Genomic DNA, 20441 nt, shown 5'->3' with positions numbered 1-20441 from the left:
TACTCTGAACTATTTCTTCTATCCAAATAAGCACCTCTTTATTTTATTTTTTATTCATAGATGACTCCTAAGTCTAAAAGGAAAAGCATCCACAGTAGAATGCTCCGGCCTGTGTCTAGGGCTTTTGGTAAGTGGGTATCTTTTCTTTTTCTTCCCTTTTTTTCTTTATAATTTATTAAAACCGCTTCCTTACATTCAGAAGGTGAGAAAAGTGCTCCTGTATTTGAAAATGCAGAAGACTCTCGCTCTGGACTGCAGTTTGTGGTCCAACGAACTTACTTTATTTTTTGAAGTTTCTATGGTGAAACACTTCAGAAATAAACATTTATTAGCTATAGTCCACCTTTTTCCACAAACATGTTACTGTCCTAATGCAAATGATGCCATTACTTTCTGTTTAAAATACCATATTAAGTCCTCATTAAAGGTTTTGATTGCTCTTAGAAATGGAATTTGACCTGGATAAAGCACTGGAAGAAGTACCTATCCATATAGAAGATCCACCGTTCCTTTCCAGTAGACTGGACAAACGAACTTTTGGATTCATCTCAGAGCTGCCATCCGAGGAAGGGAGAAAACTGGAGCACTTTACAAAATTAAGGCCTAAAAGGAATAAAAAACAACAGCCCAGCCAAGCATCAGTGAGTGACCATTAAAAGATTGCTGAGGATCTAAGTCAGGGTGGGCAAACTTTTTGGCCCAAGGGCCACATCTGGGTATGGAAATTGTATGGTGGGCCATGAATGCTCACGAAATTGGAGTGCAGGAGGGGGTGAGGGCTCTGGCTGGGGGTGTGGGCTCTGGGGTTGGACCAGAAATGAGGAGTTCAGGGTGCAGGAGGGGGTTCTGGGCTAGGGCAGTGGGTTGGAGTGCCGGAGGAGGATCAGGGCTGGGACATGGGAGGAGGTCAGGGTGCAGGATCTGGGCAGCACTTACATCAAGAAACTCTTGGAAGCAGTGGCATGTCCCCCCTCCGGCTCCTATGTGGAGGTGCAGCTCGGCAGCTCTGCATGCTACTCTGTCCGCAGGCGCTGCCCCTGGAGTTCTCACTAGCCACAGTTTCTGGCCAATGGGAGCTGCAGGGGTGATGCTGGGCGGGGGCAGTGCACAGAGCCCCCTGGTTACCCCTAAACGTAGGAGCCGGTGGAGGGGGGACATGCTGCTGCTTCTAGGAGTCTCGACACATGCGCAGAGCGGCATCTGACCACGCTCCCCGGCTGGAGCGTGGGAGCAGAGCAAGCCCCAGACCCAGCTCCCAGGCGGGAGCTCAAGGGCTGGATTAAACAGGCTGGAGGGCCGGATGTGGCCCCTGGGCTGTAGTTTGCCCACCCCTGATCTTAGTACTTGGTTGTTTCTTACAATAAAGACTAAATCCCACTTTTGCCAACCCCAAGCACTCAAAAAGCATGAGTCAGGCCCCCCACAATTATCAGATTGTCTTTAAAATCTTGAGATTTAAAAATATATTTTTCTTTGCCTCTGTTTTTTGAGCCTTTAGGGGTGCACTCAGGTCACCTTTTCAAGCTTTTCTCTGTAACATGAGGGATAAAATCTTATTTAGATTTTTAAGTGGAAGCTGAGATTCTCACATAGTCACATTACTCCGGAAAAACACTAAATATTGTGAGACATGGTGACACTGAAATCCTTCTTTTTCTGCACAAAACCTGAGTAAACTGGCACATATTCCTGTCTCCAGCAGCTCTCAGTAGAACCATTCCAGGACCTCTGCAGCCACTTGTGACCCCATACTCAAGACACGGGTTGAGCCAGTGGATCTGAATAATAACAGATCACTCTCTATGCCATTGCCCACACCAAAAAATACAACCTACTTCACTGCTGCAGATGGAGCTCCTGTGGAGCACAGTTAAACACATATGTAGGGTCTCTGTGATTCTTTTTGCTCCGTAAACAACCCCAGTTCTTTTTCTCTGGCATGGACATCTGCAGACAGAATTTGCATCTCAAGCTATACAGCCAGATCCTTGAGGAGAGCAGAGATGGTGTTATATCACTTGTCAGCACCCCTTATCCAAGAGGCAGCCCAGGGGCCAGTTTGGCCCCTGCTGCAACTTGGAGCAGCCTCATTACTGCTCCAAAATTATACTAGCTGGTTAACAGGCTCCTAGAGACCCTTCCACTGGTCTGGGATTGCCGGAGCAGAAATCACTGTGGCCAAATACTCCCTATGCTGGGAAAGGCCAAGAGTGGATAGTATAGAGTTTTATTTCACTCAGAAGTTCTCCTGTGCCAAAAGAAACCCTAGCCAGCTGTTTGGGTCTTTTTTAAAGTCAACTTGCCATCTCTTTTGTACTGACAGAGCCGTGCAGGGGGGACAGAGACTTAGCTGGCCCTTCGACTGCAGTACACTACAGCCTTGTTTTTCCAAATCTATCATACTAAACTGAGTCATATTCTCCCACTTTCTAAACTTCCGCCAGTCGTCTCAACTTATTTAATGTGTCCTGTGACATCTGGGTAAGTGAGGTCATCTGGCACTGGGACTATACCTCTGTTATGGAAAACTTAGCACCGGCACTATGTCCAGGCAGAGTCAAGTTCCATTCTCTTCTGCTTCCATGCAGTCATATGTTTTCAGAATTGGAGGATCCTGGTGTCTGGGGGGAGGGAGGAAGGATTGGGGGTTTTTAGTGCAGTGTTACCTGGCGTGGAAATGTGAAGCGCAGCATAGATAGCATCTTGTATTTGAAAAGCTTTGCTCACTGTTTATGAAGAACAAGCAAGTGTTATTCCTTATGTCAGTGCAGTATTTCTGGGAACAGTGACCACATTTGGATGACAAGGCATTTGTTTTTTCTTACTTGCACAGACTCAAGGTGACCGGTAAAAGAGGAGGGGATGCTTTGTTGTCATTATTTATTATTTTATGCTGTTTATTGGAGCGTGGGGAGGGACACATCACACCTTTCAGGTGTTCTTAAAGAAAAGTGTGGTTTTCTGTTTCCTGCTTGTTTACCCCAGTTATTTCAGAAGTGTTAGGTCTGGGTTTCCCTGGTTTTACTAGAAGAATCTGAAGCAGTCCCTCCCCCTTACCTGAAAGGGTGAGAGTGCTAAATTTTTTAACAAAAACCTCTTTTCTCCCAAGTTTTTCTGAGGCATTGTAGTTACAGGTGTTAACAAAGAACAGGCCAACAAGTTTTAAATAGACTGAATAAAAATCGATTCCTTTCTCAGTTGTTCAGCATTCAGTCTGTTGTGAGGTCTTATCCCACTGATTTTTCCAGTCCTGCATGTAATTCAGTAAAGAAAGGACCTGAATTTCTTTCTTTCTTTCTTTCTTTTTTTTTTTAAATTGTTTGCTTTTTTTCAATTTTCCTTTCAGGCCACTTTCTTACGGCATAAAGAAATTCTTTATCTGCTGAACGTATTTTACATATTTGATGCAATTTTCTCAGCATTAGATGAGTAAAGTATAAAATATGCAGAAATCGATGTATTGTTGCAGTATTGAACAATAACTGGCATTACAGATTGCATCTGTAAAATCGTTCTGTGCCTTGGTTATTTTGGTGGTGATTGTACATTGTTAGTGATGCAGTCACTGTATTTGGTAGAATTTTAGTTGTTGGGGCATGCCTTCAGACACGACAGACGGACATGCAATTAGGATATCCTGTGTCTTCAGACATGACCAACGGAGACACAGGAATACACGGAGATTGGAGTCTTCAGTTACGGTTGTGTGTTTATTGTAGCAGAAGCTCAACTACTCCCTGCAGAAGCATAGCTGTACCACACTCGTTCCCTCCCCCACATCCCGAGAAGTGAGCACTGATATTCTTTTGCGTTTCCCCTCCCAAGGTGGGCAGTTCTGGTCTTGGTCTTGGCCCAATAATTGCCCTCTAATTTCCCTGCTAAATCCCCCACCGTTTATGTTTACCTCTGTCATTACTTTTGTTGCCATCGAAGGAGCTGTTTTGAGCACTTGACTCTCTTTTTCAGTGCACACCTGCAGGCTTGTGGTTATGGGGTTTTTCGTATGCGTCTTCTGCCAGTAGCTTACCAGACAGACTCAACATCAGATAGAGCCAGCCCCTCACATTAGTTACCTCTTTTTCAGAATGTTACATGCCTGCCTCCTTCAGGAAATGCTCTTGGCTTTGATACTTAAATATTTGTTTCTCTGGAGAGTTTCAGTGCCAACATTAAATGGATTCTGACTTCTCTTGAAGCCAATATCAAGATTTTTTTGACTGATGAGCTAAATATTTACATCCAGAGACCATAAATATCGATGTCCAAAAACAGATGTCAGTATATGTGTTATTACATATGTTCTGACATTTCCAATTAGACAAATTATTTTCAGAAAAAGAAGTCATCACTGTGCTACTTTGAAAAAGATGTTTCCCTTATTAAAAAAGAACACATTCTGTTTTAAGTGGAAACAATGCGATTTTACCAAAAGGACTTATATTTTCAAATGAGGAATACAGTGCCACAGCAGAGGTATATAAGTGCTCTAGTTACTGTCTTATTGTTCATTTTATTAGATTACAAAGCTCATCACATGGCTCAGCAATTCAGGAACCAGAAAGTTTCATGTGTATATTGTGACAAAGTTCCTCCTCTACCTTGGTGGGTCTTGCGCTTATTGACGGATTTGCTCGCCTCGGAGATTCACGGCAGCCCTCAGTTTGGCCGTTTACATGAACCTACAGTCCAGGTCAACTCCTCTTGTGTCTGACCAGGAGTTGGGAGGTTTGGGGGGAACTCGGGCCCGCCCTCTACTCCGGGTTCCAGTCCAGGGCCCTGTGGAATGCAGCTGTCTAGAGTGCCTCCTTGCACAGCTGTGTGACAGCTACAACTCCCTGGGCTACTTCCCCATGGCCTCCTCCCAACACCTTCTTTATCCTCACCATAGGACCTTCCTTCTGGTGTCTGATAATGCTTGTACTCCTCAGTCCTCCAACAGTCCGCGTTCTCACTCTCAGCTCCTAGTGCCTCTTGCTCCCAGCTCCTCACACGCATGCCACAAACTGAAGTGAGCTCCTTTTTAAACTCGGGTGCCCTGATTAGTCAGCCTTAATTGATTCTAGCAGCTTCTTGATTGGCTGCAGGTGTTCTAATCAGCCTGACTGTCTTAATTGTTTCCAGAAAGTTCCTGATTGTTCTGCAACTTTCCCTGTTGCCTTACCCAGGGAAAAGGGACCTACTCAACCTGGGGCGAATATATGTCTTCTGTCACTCTCCTGTCGTCATCTGGCCCGACCCTGTCACAGTATCAATACATTAGTTCATATTCAGGCTGCTGTCTTATTTGTCTTAATAGGGAAGGGTTTGATATTAACAGTAATTGTTCTCTCATACCCGTAAGAGGAGAATCTGTCCTGGCCCCTTGGAAGCACAGAACCTGGATCTCAGGTGCAGAGGGGCTAAGGTGGCTTTATGCCACCTTTTATATTTTCTAGATTTTGGGGCCAGAGCATTCCCTGATGCAATTTAGACCATCTAAGTTAAGTTTCAGAGTGGTAGCCGTGGTAGCAACTTTCTCGTGCTGCCTTGTGAGTGGTAGCACTGCCAAAACTGGGGCTGTTTCAGGGTCCTCTTTAGAGCCATCTAAAGAGGCTTTATTCAGTGTTTAAATTGGGAGTGTTCTCCCCCTCCTGGATATGGAAGTTTGGCAGCAGAAAGGGATTATGGAAGACCAGCATATAGAGGCAGAGCCAAGGAGAGAATCCCTCCCATAATATTTAGTGTGTTTCATCTTCAGAGAGCTGTATAAACACTAACTGATCTTTACAATACTCCCTTGAGAGAGTCAGCCAAATTGGATAATCTCTTCCTTTTGTCTTTGGCTTTAAGGTCTACTTTTCAAAGGCACAAAGAGGAGTTAGACCACAGTTCTCAATGAAAGTCAGTGCTGAGTGCCTAAAGTTAGTCACCTAAATCTGGCATTCAGTTTGAAAGTTTTGGCCTAAAGTGCCCTTGCCTAAGGCCACAGAGGCAGTCTGTTTGAGGCATAATTAGTACACTACAGTTCTGGCTCCTAATTTTGTATTCAGACCACTAGAACTCACACCACTCTCTAAACCAGGTGAACAACAGCTGACAAAGATTCTGTCTCTGTCGGTATCTACAGTAAATACACAGATCAGGAGTTCCATTTTGAAAAACTGCTAACAAAAAAGTGTGCTTGAATACTAAATAACTGCTCTTTTTACACAATTTAAAGGATTTGAGCTTTTGCCTTGTTGGAATTAATAATATATTAAATTATTAATATGGGAAACCACCAGGCACTAATTTAACCATAAATAAGAACATAAGAATGGCCATACTGGGTCTGACCAAAGGTCCATCCAGCCCAGTATCCTGTCTACTGACAGTGGCCAATGCCAGGTGCCCCAGAGAGAGTGAATCTAAAAGGTAATGATCAAGTTGTCTCTCTCCTGCCATCCATCTCCACCCTCTGACAAACGGACGCTAGGGACACAATTCCTTACCCATCCTGGCTAATAGCCATTAATGGACTTAACTTCCATGAATTTATCCAGTTCTCTTTTAAACCCTGTTTTAGTCCTAACCTTCACAACCTCCTTAGGCAAGGCGTTCCACAGGTTGACTGTGCGCGAAGAACAACTTCCTTTTATTTGTTTTAAACCTGTTGCCCATTAATTTCATTTGGTGGCTGTTAGGGGGCTTATTTCTTCACCCATTTACTTCTCTGGTCCTTCTCGCATGAACAGAGAGCAACAATACCCGAAGTCCAAAGGTGCAAACAATTCGATGCTTATTGGGGTGAACTTCCAGCAAGCATGATTCCAGTTTCCTTCCTTAGTGTCCCCCTTCCCATCTCTGACACCACAGAGCCTTACCTGTGTCCCTGTTCCCATTTCGCCCTTTAGCTAAACATGATTCCAGTTTCTCCACCCTCATTCTCTGTTCCCATTTCCCCCACCCTCACACCCACCCACTTCCTGATTGACTGCAGACTATATAGTAAAACTTGAGTTCTGCTTAGCTATACCTTAACCAATCATTTTCCTGAAATTTAACTAACCAATCCTAACATATTGTAACATGATTATGTAACCAATTATATCCCACCACCTTAGTTTACACCCAGCAAAATTAATTATACAGCAGACAGAAACAATCACAGAACCAGACAGAGATTATACAAACAATAGAGAAATGGGGACTACAGTGATAGAACAACAAAGAAATGAGGACTTCACATCCCAGCTATTGATAAGTGAGTTCTTGCCAGACAGGATGCTATCAAACTAAGTTTCCTTTTACATTTTCTAGGCACTTCCCTTTCTCTGGAGGTGGTAGGCATTATCAGGACAGGAGTATATTCCTAACAGCCCAATAGCACCTTCTTTCAGTGTGACTAGTTTGGAATGTGAGGATGTGACCAGTTGCTTCCCAGTTTATGGCTGCCTCTGTTGCTTAGCCAAAGATTTTAGCCTAAGAACAGGGCCTCAGACTGTCACAGTAAGAGAAGGACCTTACACTGGCAGACAGTGATTTTGATTCTTTCTTTTATACCTCTAACTAGCCAAGTGATAAGAATACACCTAAATTCTTAGAGTATAGGCTTTTACAGACAGGCCTGAATATCTATATCCTAACAGTGGCCCCTAGTTCTTGTATTATGGGAACAAGTAAATAACTTTTCCTTATTCCCTTTCTCCACACCATTCATGATTTTATATACCTCTATCATATCCCCCCTTAGTCTCCTCTTTTCCAAGCTGAAAAGTCCTGGCCTCTTTAATCTCTCCTCATATGGGACCCGTTCCAAACCTGTAATCATTTTAGTTGCCCTTTTCTGAACCTTTTCTAATGCCAGTATATCTTTTTTGAGATGAGGGGACCACATCTGTACGCCGTGTTTAGGATGTGGGCATACCATGGATTTATATAAGGGCAATAAGATATTCTCCGTCTTATTCTCTATCCCCTTTTCAATGATTCCTAACATCCCGTTCACTTTTTTGACTGCCACTGCACACTGCGTAGATGTCTTCAGAGAACTATCCATGATGACTCCAAGATCTTTCTCCTGATTAGTTGTAGCTAGATTAGCTCCCATCATATTGTATGTATAGTTGGGGTTATTGTTTCCAAATATCTTTATTAAATCCAAAGGCCAAATGACATCTGTACAATTGCTCTAAACATGCCTAAAAAGCAGTTTGCTACATACAAACACTAACAAAACGTGTATATGTTTTTGATCAAGATACTTACAAATGGGCTAAACCCAAGAGTGCTTAGATCCACATTGGTTGGCTCCAACGTGGTCAGGCAGATATTAGCAATGAATCCTTTAAGAGTTTTACTTTTTTATACCCTTGAACAAACAGATTATGTCATTCCCAATTACTGATTTGAGCTAAAAACCAATTGGTGACAGTTCACCCTTATTTCCAGTCTTAATCCAGGGGAGATTTACGACCTCCTTTCTTCCCAAGGCCTTTCCTCCCCTGTTCTTTGCTGTCTCACAGTTTTTTCCATTGCACTTGAGTTCACAAAGGTTTTAACTCTGGTGTATGGGTTGGGAAGGGCCATGTTGGCTCATTCTGCAACTGATTCTCTTAAAACCATCTGCAATCACCCCTATTGGTCAAAGGCCTTCTTTTTAGAAACTTTCCCTTATCTTATTAGTTAATCTTTTGAACCAGACATCTTCCCTTCTTCATTCCTTATGGCCTTATAATTTATTATTTTCAAGGCCTGCCTTCTGCTTGCTAATCAGGGCCTTTCTTTACAACTTGTATATTTCCTTAAGTACTGTTAAGATAACTCTATTGTTTAATTTCATATTTATCCTTGTGCCTTACAGCATCTGTGAAAAGTGAGATTTCTTACTGCCATGCTTTGTTTCTTATGTTACGTTTGCTTTATCAGGTGTGTGGGGCAACACCTCAGGAAGGAGAACAGAATGGCCTGATGGGTAGAGTGGACGAAGGTGTTGATGAATTTTTCACCAAGAAAGTGACAAAAATGGATTCAAAGTATGTTCAAATCCTCTAATGAGTCAAAGTAAAGACCATGCTTTCTTACTGATACTTTGTAAGGATAGAATATTTATGGTTAACACATTGTATTTGACTTCTTTTTCTAATATTCAGGTCTCCAATTTGCATAGCTACTGTCAAACCCAGACTATATCTTAATAGCCCAGTATATCCGTGAATTTGATTACTCATTTTAAAAAGCTTACTTTGAAATAAATTGCTTTTAATATACACTATCAACCAGATTATCAGATGATGTATATTAGCATAGCTCCACTGACTTCTTCATACCCATAAATGGCATCACTCATTACATCACTTATTATGACATCACTGGAGCGATACCAATTCACAGTGGCTCAGGCTCTGGCCCTGTATCTTTAATGTGTGTTTAGTTAAGACTGTTGTCCTCCATAAATGACATGGGGAAGTGATTTATGTTTATTGATATGTATAAATTAAACACTTGTTTTACAAAATTGTATTGCTCTGTTTGTGTATGACTCAATCCGAAAGGTCTGCCTTCTACATCTCACATAACAAGAAATCCAGCCTACAAGGGTGTAAACTAGATGGATATTTTATAGAGCCAACAGTAAGATGTTCTGGTTTCTTTAGTGTGACTGTACAAACAAAAGCTAGTTCAAGACTACTTAAAGTGACCTGTTGTTTGCTATTTTTGATTAAGTAAATAAAAGTAAAATGTTTAAGTAAATAGTAAGTGTAAATTGGTAAATGGCTGGAGGAGAGAGGGAAAGGAAGTGTTAAAATTAAGTGTGAATGATAAATATCAAAAATGACAAGCAGATGGCAGTAATTCAGGATTGCAAATATGAAACCATACATGACATCCAGTAAGTTGCTGTGAAATCATGTTAGCTAAAAAAAGAAATGTTTTGAACAACTGCTATACGCAGTAATTATGGGAATTTTATACAAATTATGTATACCTTTAAACTTTTCTTGTGTTGCCAGTGATTTTTGTTTTATGGAGGGCAGCAACGTATCGTATTTTACGGTTTTTCAGGGCAAACATTAGATAGTGTATATGTTGCCACCCGATGTATCATTCTCCCAGAAAAGCTGTGAATTTGGTAGGGTTGGGAACATGGCTGATCAGAACTGCATTGGTTGTTGGTGCAGAGATCTGGAGTACTAAAAGGGGCAGCTCCCCAAAAGTTGTGTTTTATCCAGTACCTGGGTCATGATGGTAGCTGGTAGCTATTCGTGGGGGTGAGGATACCCTTAAAAGAGCAGACACATTGAAATTATGCTTGGGGGGATGACTGAATTAGAGCCACTCTGATGCGACTTGCAGTTTAGAGGTAGGAGTAGTCAGGCCAGAGGTACGCCTAAAAATAAACTAGTTAAATATGTGTCCTAAGTGGCTGACCTGCCTCTGTGCCACAATGAGTAATGCTAACCCTACAGTTCTTAGTGACTTTAATGGACTTTGGCCAATAGCATCAATCATAATAACCAATTTCTCATTTATAAGCGTTGGATAATAATTGGGCACAGAGCAACTTCCTGATGATGCAAACGGTTAGCTTTGCCCAACTATCTTTGAAACTATTAAAAACAGGTATTTTTCCAGGAAAAAAAACAAACAATGTATGAACATTTGTCTGTGTGTCTGTTTTATTAGGAGATCGTCAATGAAACGTTCAGACGCCAACGAGTCCAGTGAAGTGGGTGATGAAAGGAAAAAAAGAGATTCTCGGAAAAGTGGGTTTCTCAACTTAATTAAATCTCGATCCAAATCTGAACGTCCTCAGACTGTATTGGTGGCAGAAGAGCCCTCGTCACCCAAGGGGGCTGTCAAAAGTCCAGCTGTGGACACTACTAGGAAGGAGCTAAAATCAGCTGAACAGAATGGCGGCACAGAGCAAGCCGAGGAATTAAAAACACCAGACTCTCTAGAGGAGATACAGCCAGAGGATGCTGCAAGAGCGGAGAGGGGTAACAACAAAGGCAGCCCACAGGGAGGGCGTAGGTATGGGGTGCAAGTGATGGGCAGTGGACTCCTAGCAGAAATGAAAGCCAAGCAGGAAAGGAGAGCAGCTTCTTCACAGAAGGTGAGGGCAGCTTATTTTTGATTTGTGGTGACTCTAGTTGATGAAAAGTAGGAAAGAACTGAGCCCTATAAAGGAACACAAGGGTAAGAGGTTAACATTTAATATATTGGCTATGTTATATTAGAAAGACAAGATGGATGAGATAATACTTTTTATTGGACCAATTTCTGTTGGTGAGAGAGATAAGCTTTTGCTTTTACACCGAGCTCTTCTTCGGGTCTCATATGTTATATGTCATGGGTGACTTACTGGCACATAAATGAAATCTGTATCATAGAATTAAAGATCAGTTAGTCCCTATCCCCTGCCCTATGCAGGATTGTTTCCTACAGTCAGGATTGAGTTTACGAGTGAGCCAAGTTGGTAAATGGGTGGGCCCCCTCTGTTTTGGGGGATGGGTCTATTAAGGAATGGTTCTTCCACCATTTGCACTGTACTATAAATGAATTACTTTGTGTCGGGGAATAATTCTCCCTTTCAAACAATATTTGCTGATATTCAGTTTCAATTGTTTTTTAATTGCATCCCTTTACTCCTATTACAAACCGTTTTGTACCACATCTAATCATTCCTAGTCTTTCTTTATGCCCTTAAAATACAAATAATCATAGAAACTAGAGATGGAAACTACCTATTTGGTCACATGTGGATTTCAGCTCTTTTTTTAGTGAGCAAATAGCGTAGTATATTGAATTGAACAAAGAACCCTGCTCTCAGTACTGTTCAGGGAGCAGTGTCTTTGTATAGCTTAATATGTAACCTTCCTGTAACTGTGTCCCATATAAACCTAGTTTTGTCACTGAGCGCAATAGTTTTAAAACTGCTTTTCTTCTTAGGATTTAAACTATAATGCATTGAACACTCTTCTTAGCCTGTCAGATGAGGATATTCTGTATTAATCTATAGGCATTCCTGTAGCACTAATAGCCAAGGGCTATTCAAGGGACACTCAAGTTAAAAATCATATATTTTTTTACAAAAGAAATTTCTTTTCCCAACTAGGGCCAGATTCTGCCATCCTGACTCATGTTGAGTAGTACAGTAAACCCTTATATAACACAGTAGTTACGTTCCTAGAAAACGGTGTGTAATATAAAAATGCGTTGTATGAACTGAAGAATGAATGTGGGAAAATAGGTTTAAGTTCCCAGACATCACAAAGCTGTACATGTTGGAGGCGCTCAGGGCAGCGGGTTGGGGCGCAGGAGGAGGCTCAGGGTGCCGGATCCAGGGGGCACTCACCATGGGCGCCTCCCCACAAGCAGCTAGGAGGCTCCACGTGCTGCCCCCGTCCCTCCCCGACCGCTGACTGCGGGGGTGGCGCCTGTGGGCAGAGGCAGCGTGCAGAGCTGCCTGGCTGCGCCTCAACCTCTGCCAGGAACAGCAGGCATGGGGAGCCGCCCGAGGTGAGCGGCCTCTGGATCCGGCACCCCGCACACCCTCCTGTGCCCAAACTCCCTCCCGTGAGCGCACGCATTATATAAGAATAGTGCGCGCAACATAAAAATGAGTCACTAAAGGATAATAGCTCACCTTAATTGATCACTCTCATTATAGTGTGTATGGCAACACCCATTTTTTCATGTTCTCTGTGTGTGTGTGTGTGTATATCTATATATATCTTCCTACTGTATTTTCCACTGCATGCATCCGTTGAAGTGGGTTTTAGCTCACAAAAGCTTATGCTCAGATAAATTTGTTAGTCTCTAAGGTGCCACAAGTACTCCTGTTCTTTTTAAAGGAAAACCTCGTTATGTCAAAAATGCTCTGTATAAATGCGCGTCATATAAGGGTTTACTGTACTGTGACTAGTTCCGTTGATGTCAGTGAGACTGTTTGAGGAGTAAGGTACTATAGAATGTGAGTCAGAGTATCACATTCTGGCCCTTAACCTTTCATAACCCATGGTGCTATTAGTTAATTGTTCAATTCAGCAATGGGCTTGGTGCTGTTCAAAACAGAATCCTTGCTTCAGTGGCTTTCTAATCTGAAGATTATAGTTGTGGAATACCAGCATGTTGTAATTTTTTGAAAAATTGTTAGGTAACTGCACTTCTCACATCAGTGGGTGTTAAAACAGGTATCATTGGTTGAAAAATTGAACAAACAGAAGGTCACTCACCTTTTGTACTAATATTTTTTTATTTACTTTCAACTATGCTGCTTCTTTACTCTCTGTATTTCTCTCAGCTTGGAAAAGAAAATAGACTACTCAGTTTGTTCGTAATTCATTTCTAGTTTCCATTCACTTGCCCAATGGTGTAAGGGAGGGGGACGTTGGGGAGGGGGGGAAATATTTATATTGGAATTTAAAAAAAAAATTGCTGAAACTTTTTTATTGGTCTTAGGTTTTTGTAAAACCTAGGGTTTTACCCACCTTTACCTTTTGTATGTCTACACTGCAAATAAAAACCTGTGACGGGCCTGTGCCAGTTGACTAGGACTTCCAGGGGTTCGGCTGCAGGGCTTTTTCTTTGCAGTATAAACTTCTTGGACCTCTGGGACACTCCCACCTTGCAGGGTCCTAGAGCCCAGGCCCCAGCCCAAGAACTTGAAGACTACACTGCAATTAAACAGCCCCTTAGCCCGAGTCCTGCAAGCCTGAGTCAGCTGGCACAGGATGGACACAGGTGTCTAATTGCAGTGTAGGCAAAACCCGTAGGGCCATTTTTGACCTGGCAATGTTTTATTTTTAAAGTGGTGGTCAGAAAGCTGAATTAAAATAGGATTTCTGTACAAAAAAGGAAGTTCAGTTATCTTTGTTTAAGATTAATCACAAGTCTTTGTACTGTGTTGCACAAAAGAGGAATGGTTAATGTTTATGTACATCATGCAGGGTTGAAATATGTAATAGCTTTGCTTTCATTTTGATGAAAACTTGAGTACTCTGAGTAATCCAGCAGATCTCAACTAGTTTCGTTATGGGAGAATTCAGTCTTTCATTTTTATTCATAACTTAAATGATGGATCACCAATTCCCTTAAAATTTTCAGATTTATCAGGATTCTGAAGTTAGTGAATTAAATTTTTCTTAAAGATAGTTGTTTAAATTCAGATCTATCCTAAGTAAAAACAAATCCATAAGGAATTTACTACTTCATTCATGACCTTCTGCAGTCTTATTACAGTTACAAATGATGAGCAGGTGCACAGTAGATGAAAAGATGGCAAAAGCTTTTTTGTTTTCTTTTACTGTGAATTTGATGTGTGAATTGGCACTAATGCCACAAAATAAATGAGTCGGAATCAGTGTTTTTTCTGATTTTCTCCAGATATAAAGATCATCTAGCTCCATCTAGTGTTTGCAGAACTGAATATTTAAATATCTTTTGGCAGGATATACAGGCAACCAAGTTCCTTAACAGCCCTGTTTCTTTATCAGGGCTTTTATTAGAATTTTTGCGCACTCAGGTGCAAGTGCTACATTTCCCTGTCTTGCCCTCCTTTTTTATGGAGCCAAATAAATATTTGTGTGTGTTGTGCAATAGATATTTTACATATGACATATTCATGTAAGTAGTCATGGACCGACCTAGACTGCAGCGAGACTAGCATAGCTCTGGTGCAAATGATCGATCATATATTTGTCGGCCCCTCCTAGCAAGCGCCAGACAGACACTGCTGATTTGGTCAATTTAATGTACCCTCTCTACACACATGCACATGATACATCATTTGAAATATGATTGTCTACTTTAATATGAGCTATAATGTGGAGCTGTCCAGTGGTGCTCTTACCATAGAAACGGGGATAAACAACACATTAAAATGACCACTTGGAAAAATTTGCATTTGTTTTGGTTAGTTGAATTAATATCTGTATTATTTCAAGACATAAAAGTGGATTTCTTTGTGAACTCAAAACATCAATCTAAAGGGTAAAACAAAATCTAATAATACATTTACATAGTTATGCACAATTTTTTTTACTTCATCAATACTTGCAAAGGAAAAGGAATGTTTTTTTAAGTATGAATGAAAATGCACAATCTATGGTGAAAATAGCAAATTATATTCTTGAACGCAAAATGACTTTGCCTACATTAAGAAAGTGAATTTTCCCCACAAATTTGGGGAGGCTTTTTCTCTTTAAAAAGAGAGAGACACCCCCTTAAGGCACGTTGACAAAGAACATGGCTTGGGGGAGAATTTAGCCAAAATAGACCATGGGTCAGGAGAACTAGGAGTGGAAAATGAACCTGGATCTCTTATACAGTGGTACAAAGTACAACACTCCTGCATGAGTGGGCTGGCTTTCACTTTTTTTTTTTTTTTTTTTTGAATGACCTTTTAGTTTATATGGGACTTGTGCACTTGAAACCAGTCCATGGTTAGGCCTGCTCTACGCACAATTTTTGAACGGATTTAACTCTTTCGGCTAGGGAGTGAATTTATACAGTGTAAAACCCCCTATTGTGGATGCAGTTGTACTGATATGTCGTATCCTCACTAAGGGATTGTGTGCTTTAACTAGATCAGTTTCTAAACAACAAACTGTGCATTGGCAAGCGCTTAGTGCAAATGTGGGGAAATGCAGTGACCATGTCAGTTCTTAAATAGGTGGAGTAAACATTGAATAATTCCATTCCTTTGTATACGATATATGAGAGACGCTTTCTCATTAAAATGTTTTGGGAGCCATTAGAGCATCAGCAAAATGGAAGCACCAGTTAATTCATGAAGCCCACTGTACTGTCCTTCATAGCTCTCCTAGGCAGCCAAGTCTACTAGGATACCTATGGTAAGTTACACCTGACAATGGCTAGACAGGGTGGCCTTCAGGGATAACAGATATTAATAGTTTTTGTTTGTTTGTTTATTTATACCTAAAATACTGTGTTTTATTTGGTTTTTACTTTAAACCCACTAATTTTCATATAGCTAGTATAAGCCTCCCTATCGGTTCTTATCACTGTTACCCTTGTCTTCCTTCCTCCGTTTTCCTCTTATGTCTCTCTTACCTAAATGATGCATTTAATCTTCACTTAGATTGAGAGTTCTTTGTGGCAGTGTTTGTCTTCAGTATGTGTTTGTACTGTGTCTGGTTGGGACTTCTGGGCGTTACTTTAAAGTCAGAGGATAACCTCACAGTGCCAGTCATACCACATTGGTGTCATGATGGCAATAGGATGTAATGAATGTGGCAGTTTTATAATGCTGAAAGTAGTAATAACTATGCAAAGAATTTGTTTGCGTTTCAGAGTTAGAGATCTGTCTTCAAATGGCAGATTTAAACCAAGATCAGAGCTACCTGCAAAATATATTTTATTTTTTAATTTAAGGTTTACACTTTACGCCTAGTCTTCTGAGTACTAGCCTTCCTATTTATTGCTGGTTTGCAGATAACTTGTGGGCTCTGTATGGTTCTTCTGGTCTCTTTGCTCTATTCATATGAGTGAGCAGGGTATTGAAAGGAACAGTATAATCCCAGAGACCAATTCTTGTACCACTGTATAAACAGGATCCTCTCGAAAAGGGATACACGCATATTCCTGGTGCACTTGGCCTCTAGACAATAATATGGCTCAAATAATTTACAGATTTATCTCTTATAGCTTTTTTCTCCTTGAGGCAAAGACATCATGGTTAAGATTTTTAATAATGTGTGCATGAAGTTAGGTTCAGGATCCATATTTTGGCACCTAAATAAGTGACCTGATATTTCAAAGGTTTTGAGCACGCAGCAGCTCCTATGAAGTTAAAAATTTTAAAAATCTCGGTCTGTAAATATTGAAGGAACTGGCTCTTCTTGGATTCAGCTCAGATTTCCAAGATATTTCCCCACATGCACATAGGTTTTCATATTAACTAAGACCAGTTCAGCAATCTTTGCTTCAAAATTTGGATCTTTAGAAAGGTGTCTCTGTTTCTTCCTAGAGCAGATAAACTCTTTAATTTCGTCCAGTGTTTTATTTCACTTAACGTCAATAATACATTTGGTCATCTTGGGTGGAAAAGAACAGTTTCTAACTGGACTGTCGGATTCCAACTCTCATTATTCCTTAGCAGGTTTGTCACTTAATGAGCATGTTGTCATGACTCTGCCAGCACTATGGCCTGGGTGGTAACCAAAATCACTGTGGTCTCCTTCCCACATAGGAGATTTCCAAAGCTGCAACCAGAAACATAAAAACACATCCAGGCATAATTACTAGAGCTTCTTTCTGCAGTTTTTAACTTCTGGATATAAGATTCTTTGTAATGAACCACTGAATACTGTGATTTATAGATAATAATTTTGAGGGATTCTCTTTCTCTTTTTTAGAGACTAGGGAACGAAGTGGCTTCCAGGGATTCTCACGATACCACCGTGAGCTCTGAACGGCTGGATGGCAGTGGTACAGGTACAGTTGTTTTGAGTTTCCTTGAGAACAGCACTTCCTATAATGCCAATAAATTGAACACTTTCCGCCTGAAATCACACTTCCAGCTGCATGTTGTGTGCCTACTATTTTATAAGCAACCCATTAAGATTAGCATAACTGAAAAGTGATTAGAGGAGAGAGCCATTTTTCTAGTTTATTTACTTTCTGCATTTGACAGCACTTCATATATAGTCAGTTTCAGTGCTGGGTTGATGGCCAGTTGTTTCACTCGTACACTGCTCTGTGGGGGTGGGGCGAGAACTCCTGTACATGTTCTTCCCGGAGCCCTTTAAGAGGGTGTTCACTGGTAACCGTGGCAGCAAAGCTGAAACTGAAGATCAGGAGGCAGCAAGTACAATGTGCACAGAGAGAAAAGGGGGCCGTAAGCATGTTTGCTCCTGTCATAAACCAAGAGTTCATTTTGCAGAGTTTATAGCAGTGGTTCTCACCTTTCCAGACTATTGTACCCCTTTCAGGAGTCGGAAACCTGAGCCCTGCCACCCAGGGCTCAAGCATGTCACTTAGCCTCATGGGACCCCCTGTGGCATGAGGCCCTGGGCAGTTGCCTTGCTTGCCACCCCCTAACACCAGCCCTGCACTAGCGACCCTCTTAACCCTGTCCTGTGACTCCTCTGGGACTCCAAACCCCAGGTTGAGAAACCCTGATTTAGGTGAGTTGACGTACTCCCTGGAAGACTTCTACGTACCCCTGATTGAGAACCACTGGTTTATAGTGCTCACAAGAAGGTGCTGGATTGATAGTCATGCAAGCAAAGTGCTTAGTCCACTGAGCAGATCCATCACAGGCAGCGGCAGTTCAAGGTTTCAGGTGTATAAAATATAGTGTTGCCAAAGTGTGTGAAAATAATTCACAAACCATGTTTGAAACAGCATTGGCTGACCAGTCGTATCAGAAACCAGTTTATGGTTTCCAAACCATTCCTAAATGTGGTTTAGAAACTAGGGTAGGAAGAGATTGTATGAGAGAGCCCCATGAAACCATGCTTTTAAATCATCCTGGCATCACAGACTAATATCTTTTGCTGTCTATGTTCCAATAAGATAGGCAGATCTGAGGTTAAAGGACCATGGAAAGTGGGCATACTAAGAGCTAACGGGTGGTTGATCTCCATTTTTCCTTGCTGCTCACTCCTGTAAATGACACGTTTCCCCCTCCCCAACACCAGTGCAGTGTGTGCACAGCAGCCCCTCCTGCCTCTGTCCGTTCTCATTTCACCACTGTAAGGAACTCCCTCCAGCTGCTCCTGTTGCAGTTATAGTTTGTCATTGTTTTGGTTAATTTATATCAACTTACTGTGTTCTAATAATATTAACAGGCCTGAGGTTAGAAAAGCAAGTAATGGAGTTAAAGGGAAATTGCTGGATGTTACTGAGAAACAGAAGACAGTGTATGATTCAGAGACAGAATATTTTCCTCTTTTAGTTCATGTAGGAAACTGCTGTCTGAATGTTAGCCAGGCTCTCCCTTTCTCTCACACATGCATACAAGTGTGGGGATAAAAGTGTGGAGAGCCTTCTGCTGTTTAGCTGACAATGCAAAGATTTATTGCGCACACATGCATGCATCACAATCCTTTTGGTTAGCCCACAACTCAAATCCAACAGAGCTGAAAAACAACTACGTAAGCTGGAAAAACATTTTGGAGATTGGCCTGCAACTGACTATATCAACATTCTTCCTCCCCACACACTGCACTGAGAATTCCTGTGCTCAGCACTACTGTAACAAGTAGGTTTTCTGAACTGGAATAGCAGTTAGCTAGGCCAGGTCAGCATCTGTGGGCACATGTTTTGCCTTGTCAGAAAGCCAAGGCAGCCTAAATTTAGGTGAAACAAGAATTATGTGCAACCCAAGCATACAGATTGTAAATCACTAAAAGTGAAGAATGCTGTCACCCAGTATGCATACAAATCCAAAGATTGTTTGCACATACGTGCGCATATAAGCCTCCTGGAGTCCTCCCAGGGTTTGGAGGAAGGAAGGAAATTAGGGCAGGCAGTTTGCTTATTTGCAAACTAGTGTCCAGCAAGCTTTATACCAGCTTGCGCAGCTGGCTCTAGCTGTATTCGATTTAAATCCTGGGAAGCAAGAGAGATTCGTGTGCAAAGGCATTCAGTCTTTGCCTGGTGTAATGTGCTGGCAAGCTTGCTAATAAATGTGTAACAGTGTATTCCGTAGGCAGAGTTACTAAATAAATTAAAGTTGTATACATAGGGTCGCAGTTGCTAACAGATTTCAAATCTGATCTAAAAACAGAAAAACAGAAACACGCACACATACTCACCAACAGGTCCGGGTTCCTTGTCTGTGTCCTGGATTCCACTATTAGTCTTTGGCAGGGGAAAAAAGAAAAAAGAAAAGGTGGGTGGGGGAGGGCTGTGGTTTTCAACTTTGGCCCGTAGCCGTGCTGTTCTCAACGATGCTGGGCTGTCAGAGGCTGCCTGTGCTGCTGCTGCTCCTCTCCTGTGGTGCCGGGATCCCCTGCTGAAATCCCACCTCTTCACGCCCGCGCAAGGAAGAGTCCCGGAAAGAGAGGGTAGCCTCACTCCCTCCTCCTCCCTCCCCGCCCCAGCCCGTGGTTTTATTCCACCCTCAGGGCAAGAGAGAAGGGGAAAGGAGAGGCAGAGACACCCAAGGGAGCAAAAGAAAGGGACCACAGGAGCGGACGAGATACCTGGGGAGAGGGGAAGATTTGATAGCTGCCGGAGAGGAATGGGGGATACCAAAAGGAAGGAGAAACCCATTGGATTAGAAAGTGTGAGAAAATATCCCATGAAATTGGAAAGGGGAAGCAACCCATATCACCAGCTCCTGCCGACAATGACGGAACAGCCACCTCCCCGATGTACCCAAGAGGGTGGTGACACCCAGGCCTGTTCATGGGTGAGTCGTACAGCCTGACAAACACATTGCTGGCTCCTCATTGGACCACTGCTCAACTCCAGGTCTTGTGAGTTCTTCCATCACTGCCTTTCTACTG

At 41.9% G+C, this 20441-nt stretch overlaps 1 protein-coding gene across 5 annotated transcripts in view; it reads left to right on the top strand.

Annotated features, from left to right (window-relative positions):
• Nucleotides 1-20441, top strand: part of CARMIL1 (capping protein regulator and myosin 1 linker 1) — a 256423-nt gene that overhangs the window by 223615 nt on the left and 12367 nt on the right. For all 5 annotated transcript variants that reach the window (XM_084621879.1, XM_084621876.1, XM_084621880.1 and 2 more), the window contains 5 exons: nucleotides 61-127; nucleotides 445-641; nucleotides 8887-8993; nucleotides 10645-11074; nucleotides 17340-17418. In XM_084621879.1, the coding sequence (XP_084478005.1) occupies nucleotides 61-127; nucleotides 445-641; nucleotides 8887-8993; nucleotides 10645-11074; nucleotides 17340-17418 (880 nt within the window). The remainder of the gene's footprint in view (nucleotides 1-60; nucleotides 128-444; nucleotides 642-8886; nucleotides 8994-10644; nucleotides 11075-17339; nucleotides 17419-20441) is intronic.

This window comes from Lepidochelys olivacea (assembly GCF_965140295.1).
Source record: "Lepidochelys olivacea isolate rLepOli2 genome assembly, chromosome: 2".
NCBI classification, from domain to species: Eukaryota; Metazoa; Chordata; order Testudines; family Cheloniidae; genus Lepidochelys; species Lepidochelys olivacea.
This window is presented reverse-complemented; position numbering and strand designations above follow the sequence as displayed.